The sequence below is a fragment of the Rhincodon typus genome, chromosome 19, assembly GCF_021869965.1.
Source record: "Rhincodon typus isolate 14 chromosome 19, sRhiTyp1.1, whole genome shotgun sequence".
NCBI classification, from domain to species: Eukaryota; Metazoa; Chordata; class Chondrichthyes; order Orectolobiformes; family Rhincodontidae; genus Rhincodon; species Rhincodon typus.
This window is the reverse complement of record NC_063350.1, coordinates 9294261-9321325: the sequence shown is the minus strand read 5'-3', so window position 1 is coordinate 9321325 and position 27065 is coordinate 9294261. Positions and strand designations below refer to the sequence as shown.

The 27065-nt window shown below is 42.3% G+C and overlaps 1 protein-coding gene across 1 annotated transcript in view; it reads left to right on the top strand.

Moving 5' to 3' along the window:
• Nucleotides 1–26182, top strand: part of LOC109917871 (deoxynucleoside triphosphate triphosphohydrolase SAMHD1-like) — a 152356-nt gene extending 126174 nt beyond the window's left edge. Inside the window, exons 7-11 of the mRNA XM_048608356.1 lie at nucleotides 4777–4916; nucleotides 9044–9136; nucleotides 14143–14247; nucleotides 18050–18187; nucleotides 20483–26182. Of these exons, the coding sequence (XP_048464313.1) occupies nucleotides 4777–4916; nucleotides 9044–9136; nucleotides 14143–14247; nucleotides 18050–18187; nucleotides 20483–20632 (626 nt within the window). The 3' untranslated portion in view covers nucleotides 20633–26182. The remainder of the gene's footprint in view (nucleotides 1–4776; nucleotides 4917–9043; nucleotides 9137–14142; nucleotides 14248–18049; nucleotides 18188–20482) is intronic.
• The last annotated feature ends 883 nt before the right edge of the window (nucleotides 26183–27065 follow it).

The window sequence follows — 27065 nt, the reverse complement described above, 5'->3', positions numbered from 1 at the left end:
AACCACCACCTCTCCCCCGCCCATTATGCAGGATCGTCAGTGGAGGTCAAACCACGCTCCCCTTTGACAGTGGTCTAGGACATTATTCTGAGATTTACACGCTCAGCAGCCAAGCCAGACACTTTGATAGGCTGTGTGAAAAGATAAGTACTCTAGGTAATTGTGAGGTTTGAGTAGCATATGTTCAAGGGATTGCGGATGGCACCACTGGTGGGAAAGTAGGGTATCAGCAAGTGATCCCAGTGGTGCCAGTGTGCAAGGGGGTTGCCTATGGGGTTTGGGGTAGGGGAGGGGTTATCAGGTCCTTGGGGTTTCTGGGAACACATGGGATTGGAGGAAGGTTTTGGCGGGGAAGAGAATGGTTGGTGCTCTCTAACTCTTCCTGGGTAACTAACTGGAAGCGTAAGAAATAGGAGCAGAGGTTAGCAGCACTGCAGGTAGAGAATTCACCAGCTCTAATGGGATACATCCTAGACTGCTGGAAGAGGTAAGGGAACAAATAGCGGGGCTGTTAACAGAAATTTCCCAGGCCTCTCTGAACACAGGATTAGTACCACGGGGGCAGTAACTCACCAAGGCCCCTGCAACGGGGCCTGTAACCACTACCATCTAGAAGGACAAGAACAGCAGCTGCATGGGAATGCCACCACCTGTAAGTTGCCTTCCAAGTTCCACTGTCCTAGGATTGGGCAATAATTGCTGGCTATCAATGATGCCCATGTCTCAAGAGTAAATAAACAAGCCAAAGGACTGGAAGATTGCAAAGAAAGAGGCAAAGGTTAACCCAGGAATCTACAGACCTATGAGCTTGACATTAATAGAGGGAAAACTGATGAAGACCATAAAACAGGATAATATAACCTATTTTTCTCCAAGTGTATATTTAATACTAGATAGTCAACATGGCCTTGTCAAGGGCAGATCATGTCTGACATACGTAATTGAGTTCTTTGAGGTGACACAGGTAGTTGGATGAGGGTAGTGCTGTGGATGTTGTATACTTGGACTTTCAGAAAGCATTTGATACGGTGCCACCTAGTAGGGTGGTTAGCAAATTAGAAATGGTTGAGATTGGATGCTTGGCAGCATGGATTAGACGTTGGCTATGAGATAAGAAACAGAATGTAGGTATAGATGGGCGTTTCTCAGTTTGGAGACAAGCTAAGAATGTTGTTCCCTGGGGATTGATGTTAGGACTCTTGCTTTTTCTGATTTATATAAATGATGTTGAGATGGTTGCTGAGGGAAAAATCTCTCTAAATTTGCAAATGATACTCAGCTGAGGGGAGATTAGTGAATTGTGAGGATGATGCTGAGTGACTTCAGAGGGATACTGACAAGTTGGCCAAACGAGCAGATACCTAGCTGATCAATTTCAATGCAGAGAAATGTGAGGTAATGCATTTTGGTAGAAGAAACATGGAGAGACTCTGTAGGATCAATGATACAACTTTGAGGGGAGAACAGGAGCAGAGGGACCTCGGGGTTCAAATGTATAATTCTCTGAAGGTGGCCAGGCAAGTTGAAATAGTTAAGAAGGCTAATGGGATCCTTTGGTTTATATATAGAGGTATAGAGTATAAAAGCAAGGAAGTGATGCTACACCTCGACAAATCATTGGTCAGACCACATCTGGAATATTCGGGAAGGGTCACTGGACCTGAATATTTAACTGTGATTTCTCTCCACAGATGCTGTCAGACCTGCTGAGCTTTTCCAGCAATTTCAGTCTTTGTTGGAGTATTGTGTTCAGTTCTGGACACCTTATTTAAGGAAGGATGTTAAAGCTCTGGAGAGAGTGCAAATGAGATTTACTAGAATGATACAAGGAAAGATTTGAGAATTGGACATATTCTCCTTTGAGCAGAGAAGGTTAAGAGGTGACCTTAATGAAGTGTTCAAAGTAATGAACAATTTTGACAGGGTAAAGAAGGATATCCTGTTTTCACTAGTTGGTACGTCAGTAACTAGGGGTCACAAATTCAAGATTGTCGGCAAGAGAGCTACGAGTGAGATGAGGCAAAACCTCTTTACTCAGAGTTGTTAGGATTTCGAATGTGCTGCCTGTGAGAGTGGTGGAGGCAGGATGTTGATTCTGATTGCATTAAGCTTTTCTAAATGTTCTGACATTTATTCCTTAATAATAGACTAACATTCCCAAAGACGGATGTTAGGCCAACTGGCCTATGGTTTGCTGCTTCTGTCTCCTCCCCTTCTTGATTAGGGGACATCTGTTGGGACCCTCCTGTAATCCAGTGAGTTGTGGAATATTTTGACCAATGTCTCCAGTATCTCTGCAGCTACTTCTTTTGCACCCCTTAAATGCAGATCATCAGGTCAAGGCGACTTGCCTGTCTTTGGTCCCAATGTTTTATCAAATAATTTGTCCCTCATAATAGAGACTGTTACATGACCTTTCCTCTAATTGCTTATGTGTTCTCTTTGGGATGTTTTTAGTGCTGTCTCCATGGAAACCAATGCAAAATATTGGTTTAAATTATCTGCCATTTCCCTAATCCCTGTTATTAATTTCCTAGGTGAATCCTCCAAGAGTTGCATGCGTACTGTAGCTACTTTTTTTATATACTCCAAAGGTGTATGGCAGGAGCATGGATCTCATTAATATTGGATGAGGGCAATGGCTGAGGCTCCTCCAAAGCTAAATTCTGGATCCTCATTCCTGCCTCCCTGACAGTCATACCCTTCTGTCCTTGACCATGAACCCGACTTGAAATAATTCATTGAAGGGCTCCAGTCCAGGTACCTCTCTTCTCTCTTCCTTCCTGACGTATTGTAGCGTCTGCAGCTCAGACACGGGAATCGCCCATCAAAATCTTCAATTTCCCCAACATTTCCCGCCGGGTCAGCTGTGTCTCACATTCGCAGAGTCACTTAGCATGACTTCAGTTTGCATTGCTCCAGCGACTTACTGGATGTTGTACTGTGTGGGATGAGGTGTGCCTTATGTTCCCTCTGATTTTTGTTTACATTGTCACGGTGTACCTCTGAAGTCGATCACTGTGATGGATACTTGGAAACGGCTGTGCAGCTTAGACGGAACGTTGTATGTGACTCCTCTTTTTTTGCCTTTCAATGAGACATCTGCTAGATATTAAAAGTGGAACGCTAATGCTAAATATACATTTTTAACTGAAGTATTTATTCAGTTTCCCATTCAAAAGTTAGTGTCAAATCTGCTTTCTCACCATTTGGAGGCATGGGGTTGAGGGTGATTTAGCGGTTTGGATCAGAAATTGGCTAGCTGTCAGAAGACAGAGGGTGGTGGTTGATGGGAAATGTTCATCCTGGAGTTCAGTTACTAGTGGTGTACCTCAAGGATCTGTTTTGGGGCCACTGCTGTTTGTCATTTTTATAAATGACCTGGATGAGGGCGTAGAAGGATGGGTTAGTAAATTTGCGGATGACACCAAAGTTGGTGGAGTTGTGGATAGTGCGGAAGGATGTTGCAGGTTACAGAGGGACATAGATAAGCTGCAGAGCTGGGCTGAGAGGTGGCAAATGGAGTTTAATGCGGAAAAGTGTGAGGTGATTCACTTTGGAAGGAGTAACAGGAATACAGAGTACTGGGCTAATGGTAAGATTCTTGGTAGTGTGGATGAGCAGAAAAATCTCGGTGTCCATGTGCATAGATCACTGAAAGTTGCCACCCAGGTTGATAGCGTTGTTAAGAAGGCATACAGTATGTTAGGTTTTATTGGTAGAGGGATTGAGTTTCGGAGCCATGAGGTCATGTTGCAGCTGTACAAAACTCTGGTGCGGCCGCACTTGGAGTATTGCGTACAGTTCTGGTCACCGCATTATAGGAAGGATGTGGAAGCATTGGAAAGGGTGCAGAGGAGATTTACCAGGATGTTGCCTGGTATGGAGGGAAGGTCTTATGAGGAAAGGCTGAGGGTTTTGAGGCTGTTTTCGTTAGAGAGAAGAAGGTTAAGAGGTGACTTGATAGAGACATACAAGATGATCAGAGGATTAGATAGGGTAGACAGTGGGAGCCTTTTTCCTCGGATGGTGATGGCTAGCATGAGGGGACATAGCTTTAAATTGAGGGGTGATAGATGTAGGACAAATGTCAGAGGTAGGTTCTTTACTCAGAGAGTAGTAAGAGCATGGAATGCCCTGCCTGCAAAAATAGTAGACTCGCCCACTTTAAGGGCATTTAAATGGTCATTGGATAAACATATGGATGATAATGGAATAGTCTAGGTTAGATGGGCTTCAGATTGGTTTCACAGGTCGGCGCAACATCGAGGGCCGAAGGGCCTGTACTGCGCTGTAATGTTCTATGTTCTATGTTCTATTCTTTCAGGCAATGCAGCTCTAACTCAAGACACGTTCCTGTCTGAAACAGGGTTCTCCTAACTTCCAATCTGGTGTTTTTGCCAATTATCTTTAATTTTTTATCTTCTAGTCGCCAGTCACCTTACCAGTGGTAAAAGTATTTCCTTATTTACCCCCTGAAGCCATGGGGAGTTCTGACAAATGCCCTCATGAATTCTCCCCTTAACCTTCTCCAAGGAGAAAAATCCCAGCTTCTGTGACCTCTTCACATGACTTAAGATCCTCTATCCCTGCTGACATTCTAGTAAATTCAATCTATACCCTCTCCAAAGGCTTAGTAATCCTCTAAACTGTGGTGGAATATGACATTATTCAGGTCCTGGGGCATTTTTGTTCGATATTTACTGTGTTTTATCAGGTGCAGAAGAGGCAAGAGTGTAGTTAGTTGACTGGTGTTTTGATTGTTGCTTTTTGCAGACGAAATCTTTCAACAGATCCTGAATTCGTCTAAAGCTGAGCTGAAACCTGCGCAGGAAATCCTGAACAACATCATTTGTCGCAAGTTGTACAAATGGATCGGTCAAACTCAACCTGAAGCTGAAACTACTATTCAACCAGTAGGTAGTTCGCACTGTGCAGCATGGTCAACACAAAAACCAATCAAGTTGCTCAACTTGTCTAAACCAGTTTTTATAATCCACATGAATCTCCTCCCACTCCACCCTTGCCCTGCCTCCACTCCTGTTTCCTTAACCCACCCTCCTCCCACGTTGATGCACAGTGTATTAGTGCTTCCAGCTTCAATCATTCTGGCAGCATATTACATATTCTGATTGCTTTCTGCATAAGGAAAGTCTTCTAGTTTGTTTTAACTTAATTTGCTAGTCGCTGACTTCTACCTATTCTTCCTTGTGTTGGTCATAGAGCATGGAAACAGACCCTTTGGCCCAACTTATCCATGCAGACCATGTTTCCAAACTAAACTAGTCCCACTTGCCTCCATTTGGCCCATATCCCAGCCCTTTCCTATCCATGTACCTGTCCAAATGTCTTTTACATGTTGTAACTGTACTTACATCCACCACTTCCTCTGGCAGTTCATTTCACACACCAGCCACCCTGTGTGGAAAAAGTTCCCCCTCAGATCCCGTTTAAATCTTTCTCCTCTCACTTTAAGAGTATGCCGCCTGATTTTGAAGTCCCCCACCCTAGCAAAAAGACATTAGCTATTCACCTTATCTATACCCCTCACAATTTTATAAACCTGTAAAAAGGACCCCTGAATCTCCCTGCACTCCAGTGAAAAAAGTCCCAACCCATCCAGCCTCTCCTTATAACTCAAACCCTCCAGGCCCAGCAACATCCTGGCAAATCTCTTCTGAAACCTCTCCACTATCATAATATCCTCCCTACAGCAGGGTGACCCAGAACTATACTCAGTACTCCAGAAGCAGCCTCACCAACGCTCTGAACAACCTTAACGTGACTTCCCAAATCCTATACTCAAAGCTCTGAGCAATGAAGGTGAGCATGCTAAATGCCATCTTAACCGCCCTGCCTATCTGTGACGCAACTTTCAAAGAACTATGTACCTGAACCCCTACGTCTCGTTGTTCAACAACACTACCCAGGGCCCTATCTTTTAACTGTGTAAGTCCTACCCTTGCATGTCTTATTAAAATGCAATACCTCACATTTATCCAAATAAAACTCCATCTACCACTCTTCAGCCCATTGGCCCAATTGATCAATATCCCATTGTAATCTTAGATAACCTTCTTCACTCTTGACTACACCACCAGTTTTGGTGTCATCTGCATATTTACTAACTTTGGCTTCTTCCAGTGAAGTCATTTTGGGGAGATTATTTTTACTGGTTTACTCTCCCAGCTCCATGCCATGTGTGGTTTAATGTACAGAGATGGGCAATTTTGTTAATCTCTCGTATCTGGTTACCTCTGGGGTGCACCTTGATGAATTACCCATAGATATGAGACTAGTTTCCATGCGCTTTTTGTTGGTACCCAGCTGAACTTCTCCAGCTTGACTCCTACCAGGATGTCTGGATCCTTATCAGGTATCAGGACTTAATTGGGAAAAATGCATTGATATTCGTGCTCCACTGTTTGCAATTCATCTCAAAATATAACAATGTATAAAAATCCCACTGACACCACCAAAACCTAATTTGCCTGACTGCTTCCTACCGAGGACAAAAGCAATTCACACCAGGTTTCTTAAGTGCTGTAAAAGAGTTCTATTTATTGTTGCACACTTAACTTTAACAAGAGCAGTGAAAGGAGAGGATTTCTAATTTTATGCAACTTATACTGTACCCCCCTTCAAATTCCCAAACACAAGCATATAGTCATGATAAAGACAGACAAAAGACAAACAGTTTAATGTTTATACTATGGAAAGAAACTGAATACATACAGGATAAACAGAATGCCGATTTGCCATAATTCTTACAAAGATTCTATTATCTGTATGGTGATATGCTGAATGGTTGATCAGATGAGATAGAATCTTCTATGAATTCTTTTAGGCTTTCTGTCTGTTTGCCCACATGGAGGGGGAGAGAGAGATATTGTCTGTCTGCAGCCTCTGGATATTTTTCACTCCTTGCTACCCTTGGTACTTAAATCTTTTTTGCCACTTTGCAGCTCAACTGATCAGGGTTTGTTGCCAATCAGAATTTTCTTAACTCAAAAGATTCTAGGTTCTTTTCAGTTTCAGTCTTCTTCCTTCCACCTCAAAAATATGCAACCCTTGACTTTCAAGTTGCAAACAACTTTCCTAGTATTGCAGTTATAGCAATCCAACTTCTACTTCAGGTTATAGCCTCCAAAAATCAACAATCTGGTCCTCCCACAGGAAAGTAATTGAGAATAAAGCTGAATTACCTTCATGAGGAAATACTGTAGAGACCTGCTTAGTTGTTCCCAGAAGCTGCACATTCTGGCCACTTATTTTGAATTTAGGTTCTTTGGCAGCCAAAGTTCCATTCACAGCTTTCTCACCTTCCTGACTTTTTTCAAGGCTGTTCTTGTTGACCTCTTAAACTGTACTCCTCATTATATGTGAGTTTGTCTGCAGTGTTGCACTCTAAGTCTGTCCTATGCTCGGTCTAACTCTACTCTTTTTTTGTTTGTTGTTCACATTGTTCTCTCGCAAACATGAGGACTCTCACCAACTCTTAGAATGCTTTCGATGGTGCACGCATATCTGGATGCATCACAGTGTGGTATGCCAACTGCTCTGTCCAGGATCATAAACTAACAGAGTTGTGAACACAGCCCAGTCCATCATGCAAACCAACCGACTTTCCATTGACTTCATCTACATTTCTCGCTGCCTCGGAAAGGCAGCTACATCATCAAAGACCCCTCCTGCCCTAGTTATAATCTCTTTCGACCTCTTCTGTTGGGCTGAAGATACAAAAGCTTGAACACATGCACCATCAGATTCAAGAACAGCTTCTTGCCTGCTGTTAGTAGACTGTTGAATGGACCTTACAAATTTCAAATCTAATGTTGGTCTTGCTTTTTGTGCACTTCTTTGCAGCTGGGCCTTTGTATTCCTCACCATGTTTAATCACCTTATGATCTTTGTGTAGTATGATCTGCCTGTACTGCACACAAAATAAAACTTCACCAAACCTAGGTACATAGAGTCATAGAGTCAGAAACAGACCCTTTGCTCCAACCAGTTCATGCCGAACATAATCCCAAGCTAAAATAGTCCCACCTACCTGTTCCTGGCCCATATCTCTCCAGACCTTTCGTATTCATGTATCTGTCCAAGCATCTTTTAAACGTTGTAATTGTACCCGCATCCACCACTTCATCAGGAAGTTCATTCCACATGCGAACTACCCTCTATGTAAAAAATAATTTGCCTCTTACGCCTTTTTTTAAATCACTCTCTCAACTTAAAAATGTGCCCCTTAGTCTTGAAATTCCCCATTTTAGGAAAAAGACAACTGTCATCAACTCTATTTATACTTCACGTTATTGTATAAACTTCTATCAGTGAAAAAAGCCCCAGCCATTCCTTATAACTCAAACCTTCCATACCTGGCAACATCTTGGTAAATCTCTTTTGGAACCTCTCCGTCTTGATAATGTGACAATAATAAATCAAATCAAATCAAACAGGAAATTCTTTTCCTTTTTTCAGAAGTGTGTAACCTAACTCGCACTATGACCCTTTCTCGCGTCTCTTCTAAGTTTGCCTTGTTGGCTCCTGGTTCAGCAGCTCCTTGTTTGAATGCCTGTTCCAAAACCCTCTACCAACTCTGGTCTGTTCTGCATCCCTGATTTTCTTTGGACCTTCCTTTTGCCACCATATCTTCAGTTGTTTAAGACCCAAGCAGTGGAATTTCCTTCTAAGTTTTCTCCAGTTCTCTGTCTGGCTTTCGATAAGAAATGTCTTTCAACATACTATTTGGACGAATTTTTTTTTTGGTCATCCATGCTAATCCTAATAATTGCTTTTGAGGCTTAGTGTCACTTAGTTTGATAACTTTTTGAAATACCCTTGGATGTTTACTAATTTCAAGGTGCTATATGAATGGAAAGTGTTGTTGCTTAGTTATTTGGATGAATTTGTTGAACATTTTTAACATGAATTTAACAATGTTTTGCTTTTGAGATGCGATGGAGGTTTTATTGTAAAGTAACTTCATTTCTGTATAAAAACAACTTTAGGTCAAACTGTCGCAATCTGCTATTTCTTTTAGGAAGAAATTAATGAGTTGAACAAACAGATTGCTGCAACTATCCCATCGACACCTGTAAATGCAGACCTTGCTCCAGAAGATTTCATTGTAAATGTAAGTTATTGGATTGTTGAGGTTGAGTTTCTTCACCTGCCCAGCCCTTGAATGAAAGGTCGAAGGTTCAAATCCTGAACCTTACTGAATAAGCTTATTGTATTACAGGCATCAGCTGAAGCATTGATTAAAGTTCCTGTACATCTGCATTCAGGACAATGAAATCAGCTGTCATTCTTCTCGCTTGTAAATCTCTACTGAGTAATGTGTGTGTACTTGAGCATTGGTTGAGGAGCTGTTTAGCTTGTTTGAGATGCAGCTGCCAGTATTCACACTGCCAACTCAATTAGAACTAAATGGCCAGTTGTCTGATTTGACTCATTCATCTGACTACATTCCAGTTCTTGAAAATACCAGTGAATTGCGAATTCCTTGCTTCCAGTGTGTGTGCACACGTGCATACGAAACACATACTCACTCCCGCTCGTACACAAAAGTCACAGTACAAAATGACGGAGTTGTTGATAAATCAGAGTGGTAAATCGCTGATCAGTTTATTCTGGAATTGATCCACAAATACAGCATTTGCACTGGAAGTGTTTAGCCTGGCTTATGTGCCCACATCTGTGGAGTGGGTCTTGAATATGCGAGATTCTTGCTCGGGGCAAAACCTTACCCACTGAGTGTTATTGCTGATGGAGTGGTGTTAATAATCTATTGAGGTGAACCTAGAAACTCCATTTGATATTCTGCCTTAGCTAGAGTGTAAACTTTGATACGTGAGAACTGCAGTTTAAATGTGAGGAGGCGAGTCTAGTTAAGAGTGGAACTGATGGTAACTGGGTTCCTGGAGCTTTCTCATGCAGAGACAGGGGAGATTCTAAGATTTTCTTCTGAGACAGACTGCATTTTATCTTTATTTGCTGAGCTGTCTTGCTCAGGAGTTGACATCAATAATGGTGGAGACCTGTGATGGTGCTGTGCATTCTAAATTGTAGCGTGATCACTGGGTTTACTCTTTGGGAGCCTAAATCAGTTTTTCTTTAATTTCCTACTAATCCTCTTCTGACTGTAGGGTGTTAATTGCTTGCTGAAATCTAGAGCAACCAGTACTTGCTCTGCCCAGTATATTGGCCAAGCAGCTAATTCACAGATTCTAGGAAGATTTACTTTTTTGCTGACTAGCACTTAAAAAAATGTTGTAATTGTTCAAATGGTTTAGAGGTATGGCCTTTAGTCCCTCCTTCATATGATTTGATTTTCAATTGGCCATAGACATGTCACTCCAATTTGGGCCCCAATAAGGAAACACATCCTGGTCCTCTGTAGAATTCCGCAGTTACATTTGTTATTCAAAGAAAGAAAATTCTTTCCTCTGAAGAAGGGTCCCAACCCGAAACATCAGCTTTCCTGCTCCTCTTGGTGCTGCCTGGCCTGCTATGTTCCTCCAGCTCCACACTGTTATCTCTCTCTTAATTCTTTCCTCATTGTTTTTAAGAGACATGACCTTAACATTAGAACCTGGTCACTCGGAGATGATATCAGGAGGCACTCACTCACACAAAGGGTAGTAAAGAACTCTGGAGTTTGAGGATCAATTGAAAATTCCCAAACTGAGATTGTCTGAGTTTTTGTTTTGATAGACAAGGGTATTAAATATCACAGAACCATGCTGGGTATACGTAGTTAAGATACAGATTGGTCATGATGCAGTGGCAGATCAATTTTGTGAGGCTGAATGGCCTCCTGCTGTTCCTATCTACTCATGTTCTTATGAAGGCCTGTTCTTCAGTGTGAATTAAAGCCTAGCAGGCCAGTTTATGTCTCCAGATTGAATCATCAGTAATGTTGTTTTAAAACGCAATCTTTTGTGATTTAACCTAGTATTAATTTAGAGCTGCATGTGTCTTATTTGTGTTGTTTGATCCTCTCTGTCTAATCTCGTGCCTTCCCAAATCTGTTTTCAGCTAGAAGTGTAATTGCATGGGTAGAACAATGTTTTCCCCTTTGTTTGCTCATTGTTAATCTGATAAACAGGATACCTCTTCTCAACAGTCTTTCGCTGGGGACGTGGGGACAGGGGAGATGAAGTGGCTTTCCTGTTGGCCCTGCAAACCATTGCAAGTTCAAATCGCACTGCAGAAACTTGGACCATGAAATGTGTGCTCACAATCCCAGTGGACAGATGGAGTGCTACACTGCCAGATATTCTGCCTTCAGGATAAAATGTCAAAATGGATTTTAGAAATTGTTGCATTACACACATTTGACTGCAGTTTCCATTGTTTCCTGCCATTGAGATTAAGCTAAATTGTCTGATCTTGACCAATTGCTTTCTTTATATGTAACAATCACATTAACATTTTGCTACTTTTTTCCTTCTTTTTTCTGTTGTCCAATTAGTATTTAATTATTTCCAATTACCCTATTTAGACATGTTATGATGCACTGGTGGAATAGGTGGGACTCGAACCCCGATGTTTTATGTCACAAGATGGCCAGAGTGAGGTTAGATGGTCAGAATGAGGGTAGGGCCAATCAGAGACAGTGGAGGGAACTTGTGTGTGGAGTCAGAGGAGGTAGGAGAGGTCCTTAATGAATACTTTGCTTCAGTATTCACCAGTGAGAGGGACCTTGACGTTTGTGGGGACAGCATGAAATAGGCAGATATGCTTGAACAGGTTGTTGTTAGGAAGGAGGATATGCTCGAAATTTTGAAAAACTTGAGGATAGATAAGTCCCCTGGGCCAGACAATATATACCCAAGGTTCCTACAGGAAGCGAGGGAAGAGATTGCTGTCCCTTTGGGGATGATCTTTGCGTCCTCACTGTCCACTGGAGTAGTGCCAGAAGATTGGAGGGTGGCAAATGTCATTCCCTTGTTCAAGAAAGGGAATGGGGATAATCCTGGAAATTACAGACCAGTCAGTCTTACTTCTGTGGTGGGCAAATTATTGGAGAGGATTCTGAAAGGTAGTATTTATGATTATTTGGAAAAACACAGTTTGATTAGAAATAGTCAGCATGGCTTTGTGAGGGGCAGGTCATGCCTCACAAGCCTTATTGAATTCTTTGAGGATGTGACAAAATGCATTGATGAAGGTAGAACAGTGGATGTGGTGTATATGGATTTTAGCAAGGCATTCAATAAGGTTCCACATGGTAGGCTCATTCAGAAAGTAAGGAGGCATGGGATTCAGGGAAATTTGGCTGTCTGGATACAAAACTGGCTGTCCAATAGAAGACAGAGGGTGGTAGTAGATGGAAAGTATTCAACCTGGAGCTCAGTGACCAGTGGTGTTCCACAGGAATCTGTTCTGGGACCTCTGATCTTTGCGATCTTTATAAATAACTTGGATGAGGAATTGGAAGGGTGGGTTAGTAAGTTTGCCGATGACACGAAGGTTGGTGGAGTTGTGGATAGCGTGGAGGGCTGTTGTAGTTTGCAACGGGACATTGACAGGATGCAGAACTGGGCGAAGAAGTGGCAGAAGGAATTCAACCCAGAAAAGTGTGAAGTGATTCATTTTGGAAGGTCAAATTTGAATGCAGAATACAGGGTTAATGGCAGGATTCTTGGCAGTGTGGAGGAACAGAGGGATCCTGGGGTCCACGTCCATAGATCCCTCAAAGTTGCTACCCAAGTTGATAGGGTTGTAAAGAAGGCGTATGCTGTGTTGGCTTTCATTGGCAGGGGAATTGAGTTTAAGAGCCGCGAGGTTATGCTGCAGCTCTATAAAACTCTGGTTAGACCACACATGGAATATTGTGTTCAGTTCTGGCCACCTCATTATAGGAAAGATGTGGAAGCTTTAGAGAGAGTGCAGAGGAGATTTACCAGGATGCTGCCTGGACTGGAGGCAGGTCATATGAGGAAAGGTTGAGGGAGCTAGGGCTTTTCTCATTGGAGCGAAGAAGGATGAGAGGTGACTTGATAGAGGTGTACAAAATGATGAGAGGCATAGATAGAATGGATGGCCAGAGACTTTTTCCCAGGGTGGAAATGACTATTACGAGGGGGCATAATTTTAAGGTGATTGGAGGAAGGTATCGGGGAGATGTCTGAGGTAGAATGGTGGGTGTGTGGTAGTGGAGTCAGATAGTTTAGAGACTTTTAAGCGACTCTTGGATAGGCACATGGAGGAAAGTAAAATGTAGGGTATGCAGGGTAGATTGATCTTAGTAGGATAATAGGTCGGCACAACATTGTGGGCCGAAGGGCCTGTACTGAGCTGTACTGTTCTATGTTCTAAGACTCCTAGAGTCAATGTTTGTCCCTCAGCCAACATTTATTAAAACAGATTTTGTCAGGTCATTATCACATCACACTGGTCTCCCTGCTTTCGGAAAGATGTTGTTAAACTTGAAAGGGATCAGTAAAGATTTATAAGACTGAAGCTGGGATTGAAGGGCTTCAGCTATAGGGAGAGGCTGAATAGGCTGGGGCTATTTTCTTTGGAGCGCCGAAGGCTGAGGGGTGCCCTTACAGAGGTTTATAAAATCGTGAAAGGCATGGATAGGGTGAATAAGTTGTTTATCCCAGGGTAGGAGAGTCCAAAACTAGAGGGTTTAAGGTGAGAGGGGAAAGATTTAAAAGGGATCTAAGGGATAACTTTTTCACGCATGGAACATGTATGGAATAAGCTGCCAGAGGAATTGGTGGAGCCTGGTACAATTACACCATTTAAAATACATCTGGATGGGCACATGAATAGGAAGGGTTTAGAGGGATATGGGCCAAATGCTGGCAAATGGAACTACGTTTATTTAGGATATCTGGTCGGTATGGATGAGTTGGAGGGAAGGGTCTGTTTCCATGCTGTACAACTCGATGACTGCTTTGTGAGAGCCTGCTATGCATAAATAAACTGCTTTGGTTCCTGCATTATGATGATGAATGTCCTTCAAAATATGCATCAACTATAAAGCACTTTGAGATGTTCTAAGCTTGTGGAAGGCACTCTGTAGATGTTAGTCCTTTTACTAGCAAAGCAACATGCAATAGCGGCAGAAATGTTTCTGATGAAAATGTTTGAAAGCTTCCTGATCTCTTTCTCTCGATTTAGGTTGTTCAGATGGACTATGGGATGGCCAAAGAAAACCCCATTAACAAAGTCTGGTTCTACTGCAAGAACAACCCCAACCAGGCATTCAAAATTCGCAAAGACCAGGTAACTTCAGTCCTTGCAGATGCAATCAATCCTGTTTATAGATTTGGCTTTAAAATGTCAGAACTCTCCAGTTTTGCACTGACTGAAGACATGGTGTGAGTGAGGCAGCAGTGTGCTCAGCCTGCGAAAGCTCCTTCCTTTTGAGCTGTTGCGTAGTTCTTTAGAGGATTGGAATACGTTGAATTTAAGCTTCTCAAGGACTCATGAGATTTTCTCTAGGGCTACATTTCGACTTCTGGAGTCTGCTATTTTGTTTTGGTTAAAAGATGCTCCTTTTCCAGTCACAGTAATTCCTGCATTGGGTGATACATTCATGTAGTACCTTCTGTATTTGTGTTTTCACATGAGCTGTTTGCACTCGCTCTCAAGCAGAGTTAGAATAATTCATCAATATGCTCAATAATTATCAACCATCCACTAACTTAAACCTAAAGCCACAATACACAAGAGAAGCACCAAGTATTGAAATTGGCACAAGACAACGGGCATAAATTAGCAACAAAAGATTTTTTCCTTAAATTAACTGGTGTATACTTTTCTACACAGAATACCATCAACCGAAACACATCTCCTGTAGGCAGGTTAAGTCATAGCTAATCGTAGAAGCACAAACTGGAAGACTTTAACCAGGCAGTTACATTTTACTTCATCTCAGACCTTGATCTCTGATGATGGTGTTCATTACAATAGCACCCACTTTATTTTTCCCCATATGCAGCCTTAAGCTAAGGATTCTACAAGCTGTCTCTGTGGAAGTTGTTATCATAAGACCATAAGCAGGAACAGGGGTAGGCCATTCGACCCCTTGAGACTACTCCACTATTCAACAAGATCAAGGCTGTTCCAACATTCCTCCTGCCCACTTTCCTGCCCTTTCCCTGTAACCCTTGGTTCCCTGACTGATCAGGAATCTACCTCAGCCTTATATATACACCAGGACTCTGCCCATACAGCTCTCTGTGGCAAGTAGTTCCAAAAACTGTCAACCCTCAGAGAAGAAATTCCTTCTCATCTCAGTCTTAAATTGGTGCCTGTTGATTCTGAGAGTATGCCCTTTAGTCTTAGACTCTCCCAAGAGGGGAAATATCCTCTCATCATTTACCCTGTCACGCTCTTCAGAATCCTATATGTTTCAGTGAGATCACCTCTCATTCTTCTAATCATTAGTGATTTTGTAGACATTCAGGCTTTGTTACCTGAGCATTCCTTTTGTTGATGCGTTTGAAATTTTCCTGCCTCCCTTGCAGCCTGCCTCTGCTAACTCTCCCCATCTCATTGCAGCTTCTCTCCCCAACTCCCCCCTCCCCCCAACCCTCACCTCACTGGGAACCTCCGACCTGTTCCCCATTCCCTCTTGGACCCTCTTTCTTCCTCCCACTCTTACAGCTTTCTTCTCTGTATCCCCTCTTGTAGTCTCCTTCTCTATCCACCCACCCCACCTCACTTTCCCCCTCCCACCAGGCCAGAGAAGTATACACCAGTTAATTTAAGAAAAAAATCTTTTGTTGCTAATTTATGCCTGTTGTCTTGTGCCAATTTCAATACTCAGTGCTTCTCTTGTGTATTGTGGCTTTAGGTTTAATTTAATTGATGGTTGATAATTATTGAGCATATTGATGAACTCTTCTAACTCTGCTTGAGAGCAGGTCAAAAGCTGGGAATACTGCGGCGGGGTAACTCATCTCCTGACTCCTCAAAGCCTGTCCACCATCTACAAGGCATAAGTCGGGAGTGTGATGGAATACTCCCCACTTGCCTGGATGAGTGCAGCTCCATCAACACTCAAGAAGCTTGACACCATCCAGGACAAAGCAGCCTGCTTGATTAGCACCACATCCACAAGCATCCACTCCCTCCACCACCGACGCTCAGTAGCAGCAGTGTGTACTATCTACATGATGCACTGCAGAAATTCACCAAAGATCCTCAGACAGCACCTTCCAAACCCACGACCACTTCCATCTAGAAGGACATGGGCAGCAGATACATGGGAACACCATCACCTCCACATTCCCCTCCAAGTCACTCACCATCCTGACTTGGAAATATATCGCCGTTCCTTCACTGACGCTGGGTCAAAATCCTGGAATTCCCTCCCTGATAGCATTGTGGGTCAACCCACAGCAGGAGGAATGCAGCGGTTCAAGAAGGCAGCTCACCACCATCTTCTCAAGGGCAATTAGGGATGGGCAAGAAATGCTGGCCAGCCAGTGACGCCCACTTTCCACGAAATGAATAGAAAAAACCTATGTTGCTTGGCAACTCCTTCTCCCCGATCCAGCCATTTTGTAGCCTCCTTCACCCACCCCTGTCAGAACCTCATCTTTCCTCTTACACCACCCCATCACCCCCATATCTCCCTGTGAGTACAGTACACCCACCCTACCTGGCCTTGGCCAAAGGAACCACCCACCATTTTGATCTCCATCACTACTTGCATTTGCTTACTGCTCCTTACAGGTTCCATTATTTCCATTCCTGAGGTGGCATTTCACCTTGTTGACAGGGCTGTCAACCAGGTCAGACCCATCTCCTGCACTTCCGCCCTCACCCCTTCCCTTCCCTCCTGTCACAGCAATAAGGATCCCCTTGTCTTTACCTACCATCCCACCAGCATCGACATCCAGAAGATCATCATTTCTGTCACCTCCAACGAGATGCCACCACCAGAAACATATTCCCTTTCCCTCCCTTGTCCGCCTTCCGCAGGGACCATTCGCTCCGGGACACCCTGGTCCGCGCATCCTTCACCCCCAACACCTCCACACAGCCCTATGGCACCTTCCTCTGTAACCGGCGAAGGTGCAACACCTGCCCATTTACCTCCTCTCTCCCCACTATCCAAGGGCCCAAACATACCTTCCAGGTGAAGCAACACTTCAGGTGCAGTTCCCAGAATCTAGTCTACTGCATTCGCTGCTCACAATGTGGTCTCCTCTACATTGGGGAAATGAAGCATAGACTGGATGACTGCTTCGCAGAACATCTACGCTGTGCCTGCAAAAAAGATCCTGAGCTACCCATTGCCTGCCACTTTAACACACCATCCTGTTCCCTGCCCAACATCTCTGTCTCTGGCTTGCTGCAGTGTTCCAGCAAAGCTCAACTCAAGCTGGAAGAACAACACCTCATTTTCCACTTGGGGACCCTGCAACCCTCCAGACTCAATACTGAGTTCAATAATTTTAGGGCCTAAATTCTCCCATGTCCTAGTCCCCTTCCCCACACACCAGACTTTGTTATCACATAGCCTGCCATTACACACTACCTATTGTTAGCAACTAACAGTCCCCATTAACAACTACCCACCCTCCTTGCCTGATCGTTATCAACTCCTTTGTCTGTCCAACTGTTCTTTCTCTTTAGGCTCTACCCTATCATGTACTCCGTACCCCAACCCCCCTCCCTATTTTCTGCATATAAACTGACATTTTCCCAGCCACCATCAGTTCTGAGGAAGGGTCACTGGACCTGAAACGTTAACTGTGATTTTTTTCTTTACAGATGCTGCCAGACCTGCTGAGCTTTTCCAGCAACTCCTGTTTTTGTTCCTGATTTACAGCATCCACAGCTCTTTCAGTTTTCTGCGGGTCAGGCCTGTGATTGAATTTTCCTGGGCATTTAGATGGTGGTGGGGTTGGGGTGTGATAAATTTGCCTGCTGCACAGTGTGAGAAGTTGAGAGAGTCTCAACTGACAGTGATATGATGTTGAAGCTCATTGCATTGTCCCAGGGACTTCTTTGTCACCACTCCATTGATACTAGGTGTGAAATCAACTTTTTTCCTCCTGTACCCATCCAGGTATCTCAGCTGCTGCCAGAGAGGTTTACTGAGCAGCTAATCCAAGTGTACTGCAAGAAGTCTGATCAGCCGAGTGTGGAAGCAGCCAAGAAACATTTTGTACAGTGGTGTATCAACAAGAACTTCAGTAAACCCAGGGTAGGGAGCTCGAGACAACACTACATGTTGCTGTCCTGAAATATTACAATATTGTGTCACTATAGTAGTCGAGAAAGATTCCTTTGTGATTGATTCATAGTCCATTTGCTCACACAATGCCAGGTTTTCTGGTGTTGTCCAAAGTCTGGAGTGATAATGTCACTGAGCTAATAATCCAGAGGCCCACATTAATGTTCTGGGGACACAGGTTTGAATCTCATCAGGATAGATGGTGAAATTTGAATTAATAAAAATTTCAAGTAAGAAGCTAGCCAAATGATGTAGCCATTGTTAATTGTCATAAAAACCCGTTGGGGTCACTAATTTCCTTAGGGAAGGAATCTGCCATCCTTACCTGGTCTGACCTACATGTGACTCCAGACCCACAGAAATGTGGTTGACTCTTAACTGCCCCCTGGGCAATTAGGGATGGGCAATAAATATTGGCCTCGCCAGTGGCGTCCATTGTCCATGAATAAAACCAAAAATATTGGGAAGCATGCAGAGAATTTTTGTATCATGGTCATCATTTGAAAACCAATACAACCATTCAAAAAAAATCCACAGTATTTATCCTCTTGTTGTTTTTGAGAACTTGCAGGCATAATTCATCGTACATGTCTCATATGCTATGAAACAATTTACAGAACGTAATAGAATGAAAGTGTAAAATACAAGGCAATACAAAAATGCCTGATGAGGATGAATAGGGAGTTTCTCTCTTGTGCCTTGATCGATATTCATTCCTTAATAAATATCAATAATTGCAGATAATTTGGATATTATCATATTGGTGTGTGTGGGAACTTGCTATGTAGAGATTTGCTATCACGCTTGCATTGGCACAGTGACCACACTTCAAAAATACTTCATTTGCTGTAAAGAACTTTGAGACATTCTAAGTTTGTGAAAAGTGCTGTATAAATGCAAATCTTTCTTGCATTCAGGTTCATCCCTATGACACACATATCAGTTTGAATCCTCGTGTGCATATTGTCACACTTTTCCTATTTATTTCAATTTGTCCACCTCCATGTTAAAGTAAAGGAAGTTGATAGGTGGGGAATTTTCTGGATAGCTTCAGTGAGTCAGAGCAACATGGGGTTTGGCAGTAACTCAAAAGCCCCATGCTGGGCAGCATTTGGTGCTGCGATGGAAGATCTCACCCTGAAAGGCATAAAAATTCCCTGGTGCTCTCCGATTGTTATTGGTGACCCCAATGGGCAAGTACAAGTGTGTGGATACTGAGAGAGAACACGATCATCCTCACTAGTCCAAAAACCTACCGCATGCTTCGCTCAACCTTGACATGGGTGAGCTTTTGAAGGGCTTGCTCAGTGTGACGGACTGAAACAGGTGCCTCTGGTCAGTGGAGGAGACAGAAGTGGCGAAAATTGACTGGGATGAGAGAAGTTGACTGGATGATGATCTCTTGTATTTGTCATTTTTTTTTAAGAATTCATTCAAAGAATGTGCCCCCCCCATTATTGCCTATCCCTAGTTGCCCTTGAAGGTGGTGGTGAGCTGCTGCCTTGAACTGCTGCAGGTAGATCCACAATGCCATTACGGAGCTGGAAATCCTGCAGAGAGTAACTTACCTCTTGCCTCCCCAAAGCCTGTCCAGCATCTACAAAGCACAAGTCAGGAGTGTGATGAAATACTCCCCTTTTGCCTGGATGAATGCATCTGCAACAACACTCGAAGCTTGGCATCATCCAGGGCAAAGTAGCCTGCTTCATTGGCGCCACATCCACTCCCTCCACCACTGACGCTCAGTAGCAACAGTGTGTACCACCTACAAGATGCACTGCAGAAATTCACCAAGGCTCTTTAAACATCACCTTCCAAACACATTATCTCTACCATCTAGAAGGACAAGGGCAGCAGATACATGGGAACACCACCACTCGCAAGTTCCCCTTCAAGCCACTCACCATCTTGACTTGGAAATATATTGACTTCCTTCACTGTCGCTGGATCAAAATCCTGGAATTCCCTTCCTAATGGCATTATGGGTCAACCCGCAGCAGGTGGATTGCAGCTCATCACCACCTTCTCGAGGCAACTAGGGACAGTCAATAAACGCTGACCCAGCCCGTGGCAGCCATATCCCACTAATGAATAAAACGAAAAGGAACATTGAGCTGGCCAGCCCTGGGGGCTGTTGAGATCTTTAACTGGTCAAATAACTCCTGTTGTATGAGCCACTGAGTTTCTCCAGCACTTACTTTTGCCAGTTATTGTCCCTTTCTAGAAAGCAAATGTTCCTAACCCCGTTTTCATGTTTATTTACAGGATGGCGATATTGTTGCTCCTGACCTGACACCACTCAAACCTGACTGGAACAACAGCGACAGTGAAACTGGTGACTCTGATGGTGAAGATGAGCCCCTGTTCAATTCCCATCCCAATAGTAACCGGGCCAAATTACAGCTTTTCAAGTAGAGTGCGTCTTACTTTTCTGGGAATCCTTGTGAAACTTCCAATAATGAAGTTGCATTTACATGGGATCACTCCGAAGCCTACAGCAATGTTTTGGTGTTTTAAAAACTGTTACTTTCTTCAATCATTTTCTCATTTAAAGGAAGAGAGGAAAAAAATCTTGGTGCAAATTGACCCTAATCTAAACAGCTTTGAAATCATTCTGCTTTGAAGGAATGTTTGGTTTTATAAAACCAACACCTCAATGAACTATCATTTGCCTATTTTGATAGGCAATCGTCAATAATAAAAATGTATTTTTATTTTCTTTCTATATTGCTTAACATGCCATCTGCATGTTCCTATGGGAATGGTACTAAAGGACCATTGATGGGATTCATTCCTAAAATTGAAGTATTTTACCTGCTCTGTTCTGCTTGCCGTATTTTCTTTGAGTTTCTTTTGAAAATAGTGACATGAGAGAGCAATGGCGTTTGCATTGCCAAGATGTTGCATTGTGAAGACAGGGCAGTTGATGGTTTCACATCAATGTTCAGGTTTAAGGATGATGTGGCCTAGCGTCTTCTGTCCAATGAAATCTGATGTTGTTAGGAGCTTGTTCAGTTGTTTAGTTATGTTCCTGTCATAGAACAAACAGGCAGAGGACTATTTTGCATGCATCCAGTAACTGTTGTTTTGTTTAGAGCATATAACTAATGTTATAAACATTGTGACTTCTCAATAGGTTACCTCTTCAGTATACAATTCAAAATACTTTAATATAAAAAGCTGCTATACTTTAGCCATTGGAGCCTGGAGGAAATTGGATAAACTGGTTGTGGTACCTCTTCCTGCACAATTAGAGGGAGGGTGATTGAGGGCTGGCACTCCCAATTGCTTTGTTGGAGTTTGATTTGTGGATATTGCTGTAGAAGTTCCAATGGTCAGTGCATGGCCCAGTGACAAACATGCTGCTCGCTCGACTGAAGATAACCCAGGAGTGGTAAGCACTGGCAGGAGTTTCCATTGCTAAGATAAGGGTTGTTTGTGCATTTGAATATTGTACCACGGGATGAGCTAGAGCAAAGGACAATCTAGAGTCGATCAAACAACTATTTTCAGGTGTTGAGGCTGTATTTATCTTTGATTGGACTGGCTTCTGGATATTACAGGTAGAATCACCTCATGTTTACAGTAATTCCTGACTGAGTACTGTATATGTAGATTTATAGAACAAAACATGAACATCTGATTTTGCCCTATGGATGCCAGCAAACTGAATGTATCATTTACAGTACTCCTTAACTTTACATATCAGTTATGTAAGTGATTTTAAATCAAGTTCTTTGTAAAATCCAGATGAGTAAAACTTGTCAAATAGCTGTGCAGATCTCCTAATTTTCCCGACTCTCCTACTCCCTTGTCACACGATGTTCATCTGTTTTGGAAGTGACTTCTGTGTATGGAAATTAAATTTTTCCAGGATTCTGTGAGAACAATGTTGATTTCTGATCTGAGAGATTGATGTGATGATTTCCCCAATGAGGCTTAGAAATTAAAATCTTAAAATAATGTAGGAAAGCATCATTTCCTCATGGAACATCGTTGCAGAAATTGTACAGGAACACCTAGCTCTGGTCTAATGTTCATCCCTCAGTTTATCATTCCCTGCGCTGCAGTGTAAAATCCCATCGTGTACAAATTGTGATTTCAAAAGTGGAGCTTTCTGATATAGATGATTTATCTAACAGAAAATACCTTGATCCCACAGGCATTAAAAGAGAATGTGACAAATCCCAAACATTTTCAAGAAATCATCGATATTTTTATACTCCAATCTGGTGTATTTACTGACCCTGTGAATAAATCAGTTTGAGGTGTGCCTTTATGTACTGTGTACATGTATCTGCACACATTGGTTCGATTTCAATATGGCAACTCTTTTCCTGAGCTGCTCCTTTTTTGAGCATCATTCTACCTTTTACGGTGGAAATTTAGAATTCAGTGACTCTGCAACCAGCAGGAAAATAAGCTTGTGGACAGTTGACCTAAATTTGGCATTAAGGACAAAGAGCATGGGTTTGTGAGAAACTGCTCTGTTGCCTGTGGATCTGGACAGTGTGCTTCTGAGCGATGTGTAGAGGATTGGCGAGGATTCCTCCCCACACCATCTTCCTTTGCTGTTAGTTGGGAGAGGTGTTCCGTTTGAGTAGCCAAGAAACATGCTGTGCTGCCTAATGATGACAAACCAGATCATGCCAGTCCAACTGATCAGAATTTGACATGTGGTTTGTTTCCAATGAATGAAATGGAATTGAGACCAACTTGGTCTAACTGCAGTGTGTATGTCCAGAGACAAAACGCAGTCAGTGACATTCATATTGGTACGTCATTAAACAGTAGTTTGGAACATTGACATAGAAGTTCTCCTATCTTCTTCCATTAATATTTCTCTGATTTACTTTAAAGGCACTACATAAATGCAGGTTGTTGTATCATAACAAGGTGATCTCTCACAGGATAAATGAGTAATTGTGAAAAATAATTGAAGTGTGGTATTTCCCAATGTTAGCTGGAAGGGTTTATGAGTACATGGCATAGCTACCCTTGGTCCAGGGGTGAATGGGAGTAGAAGGATGGTGTATGAGAGGGAGCTCTGCTTGGAGCACTTTTGTTTACTGTTGTATTAGAACATATTCAAGAGTGGTATAATCCATACGTGGTTTGCTACATTTCTGGAAAGGCAGCATTTGTTATTGACTGACTTCTGGAATTGCTGATAGCCTGTTTACTCAGTCTCAGGTCCTGAACTTTAACTTTTGTTGCTCCATTTTATTGGATACCAAGGTAACAAAGGTGACCTGACTGTTGTCCTAGGATCACATATTACTGGCAGCTCATGAAACCACTCTATATGAGCCATGTTGTGTAATTGATTTTAAATTATATTTAGTATATACTTTTACACTGCTTTGTCACTTTGTTTTTGTGTCTCTGGTTTTGGTTTTGGTGGTGAGGTTAAAGGTGGGAGAATATCAGTTTGCTGTTCCTACTTTTACCTGGTGAAATCCCTGACCTCGCAAGTACTTTACTGGAACTCATTGTGATATGGTCAGATATTTCATAAATTAGGAGTTAAAGTAGGCAATATACAATTTTGTACGGCGTCATCTGTTTAATGATAGAGCAAACAAGGGAAATTATAAGCTGTTCTTTGCAGAAGCGTTGGGCTTGTTATTAGAGTTTGTCGGTTTTCACTTGTAAAGAATTTCTGAAAGGCATAGCAAATGTTACCAAGTCTTTTATTGCTTGGAACAGTTTTAGTGGTGGGAGAGGGAAATGTTGCACACATGCATCAAGCATTGCTAGCAGATAGGGAGAACTTGTGTGTTGCTAAGTTAATCCTGCAAGCATGATAAGTTGTGTTTTGGCAGAAGGACGATTAATAGAATAAAATTATTTGGCATTCTTCATAAATTGAAATGTTACATTTTATACTATCAAATTGTGATTCTGAATTGACAGAGGGGCTGTGATCCATAAATATTGCAAGGCCCATGTCCAAATCACAGATTGAGTTTGGCAAACTATTGGTTAAATGTGATTTTTTTTTTAACCTCATCCCTAATACTTTACTCACGTTATTCCCCTCTGAGCCCAGGCACCGAGTGTTCCTGGACTCTTTAATCATGGAGGAACTATAAGGTGAACTCTACAGCAGCAACTTGATCACTTGGTGTTTTGACTTTGTAGTTCTCAACAAAAACATGATAGCGTTTCATCTGTTGTTGTTTACTCAGCAACCTGGACAGTTCATTTTGACACTTTATTTTCTTGTACAAGTCCCCCCCACCCCCACAGTGGTGGTACAGGACTTCTTGCAATATCTGGGCATCTGGCATAGAATTACTTTCATACCTCCTTTTGTGAGAAAGGATGCCACTCTTTATGATATGTCAGGTTAACATTGTGAAGATTATGACATTGCTTGCTACCTTTGGTATGAATAGAATACTTGCTACAGACTGATGTGAGATCTTAATCTCCATGCAGCAGCCTTTGCCATTGCAGCAGTTCTAAATCGCTAGGAGTTCACATTTTGGGCTGAAGCAAAGCTTTTGTGCACCAGTGCTGAGTGAGTGACTGTGAGAATGCAGACTTAATCTGCAGTTAATAGCAAAGGAAACTTTCCATGTTATCTGGTTCATGGGGACCAAGATAATAAGATGGTTGCTAGTCTATTGCATAACTTCAGTCTGTGGTGGCGTTGGACTCTTGAATCAAAGGGCTTTTTGAGAAGGTATTGTAAGGAAAAAGCTTAAGGCCTTTAATGCACTTTATACGCAAAGGGTGGAGGCCCCCCTACTTTGTTGAATGTATTCTTATAGAATCCTTTTTGATTCAGAAACCTGGTGGTATCCCTCATCCCAACTTGACGAAAAGATTGTATCCTGTATTGAAGTGAACCTGCTGTGAGATTTCATCTGGTAGCCCTGATCTTTCAGTGAAAAGTGGGGAATCTACTAAGAGGGGGGTGAGGGTCATATTACAAAGAAAGTACAGTGCAGATATAGGCCATTTCGCCCACGGTGCCTGTGTCGGTATTTAAGATGAGCACAAGCCTCCTCTCACCCTACTCCATCTCACTCTATCAGCATATTCTGTTCCTTTCTCATGACCTCCTGTGTTTAACAAGCTCCCCCTAGATCTACCTATTCCGTTACCTCCAACGCCTCCGACTGGCAGTGAGTTCTGCATTCGCGCCTCTCTATTTAAGAAGTTTCTCCTGAAGTTGCAACTTGCATGGAGAAGGAGTCTTATTAGCTTAAACTTTTACTTGAACAATAATTATAGCAATAAATCCACTAGAATGCTTTGGAAGTGTATACTTTGCACCTTTTGTGTATTTAGCAAAATATTTGCCTTTGTTTTCTTTAGTCACAGTATTAGGTTGTTAACAATTTCCAATTGTGTCCCTCTAAAGCCTTGAGGAAAGGTCAATTGAAGATGTGTGGCCCTTCAAAATTAGATCATTATATTAACAGACACAACATTGTTTTGATCTTTTAATCTTCTGGTGATCTTTTGTTCAAGATAATGGCACAAAACAAGTCTCCCTCTTATAATGACAACTTCTAGTAAAGTATGAATAACAGTTCGATGTCACGGGCCTGCGAGGTGCTGCCCTGACACTCTGTATAATGTAGGCAAGGAGAGTATTGTATTCATCTAATTCTACTCAAGAGATGGACCTCCACTCATCCTGACCTCCTCCTTCCTCATTTTAATTAGAATTCAGCTAAAAGTGAATAGTGGATACTTCATGATGAGGTGCTTGGAGAGGGGGCACTTGCAAATTTGTTAACAATTCATTTCTAGCAGGCCTTCTGTAGGCTGTGTGATGTGAATTGAAAGTGCCAAACTGTACATTGCTGCAGATAGAGATCCCCATCTATGCATTTACCTAAACTGTACCTTTTATTATGTAAACTTCTACACCATTCAGACATATTGGTCTGATTTTGTAACATGAAAGCTGTTGGGATATTTTGCTTTATTGGAAGATATGTAATTGGTTAATAAATAACATTCTTTGAGATGTTGGCTCTCTGGTTTAATTATTACCATTTTGGAAGTGCAAAATAATTATATATAAAGATAATTCCTTTTTAATTACTGTATGTTAAGTAAATATGTTACATGCATTTTGAAAACAGCTGCACATCTATTGAGGTTGAAATTTGAGGTGACTTAACACTTTTTTTTCCCTTTGGAATTTGAAACTCCAGGAATGGTTTGGGAGATGGTTGGGTAGCATTTCATCGATAACTGATTAGGCTGACAAGGAATCTCTCCCTCTATTACCACCTATCATTGGCACATGTTGGAAGGATTCTTTATCACCTTTCTCGTTATTGGCCTGAAGCATTAACTTTGTTTCTCACTCCACAGCTGCTGCCTGCTCTGCTGAGTGTTTTTACAGGATTTTCTGTTACTTATTTCAGATTTCCAGCATCTAGAATATTTAGCTTTGATGCCCCTGCCTCTTGCCCTGATCCTGTCATTATTTAAAATCCATTGTCCAGGTGGATTCACTGGGTAATGATCATGAAAGGATTCCTTTCTTCCTACCCCAGTCCTTTGAACAGACTACAATTTAATACTTGCTGCCATTCAAAACTTAATCTGCTCTGGAGCTTCTCGGTCTGTTATGTGTTTATATATAACCCTTGTTACAATCAGGGCCTGCAAGGTTTTCCCCAACTCATTACAGTTCCAGATGGGATGCTTCAAACTGTTAAGATCCCCAGTGACGAAGGATAAACTGGCTCGCCCTTTCACTCTTCCCCCGTCATAACAAGGTTAATGTGAAAAGGATCCCATCTCTTACAGAGATAACAAGGTGTAGAGCTGGATGAACACAGCAGGCCAAGCAGCATCAGAAAGCTGACATTTC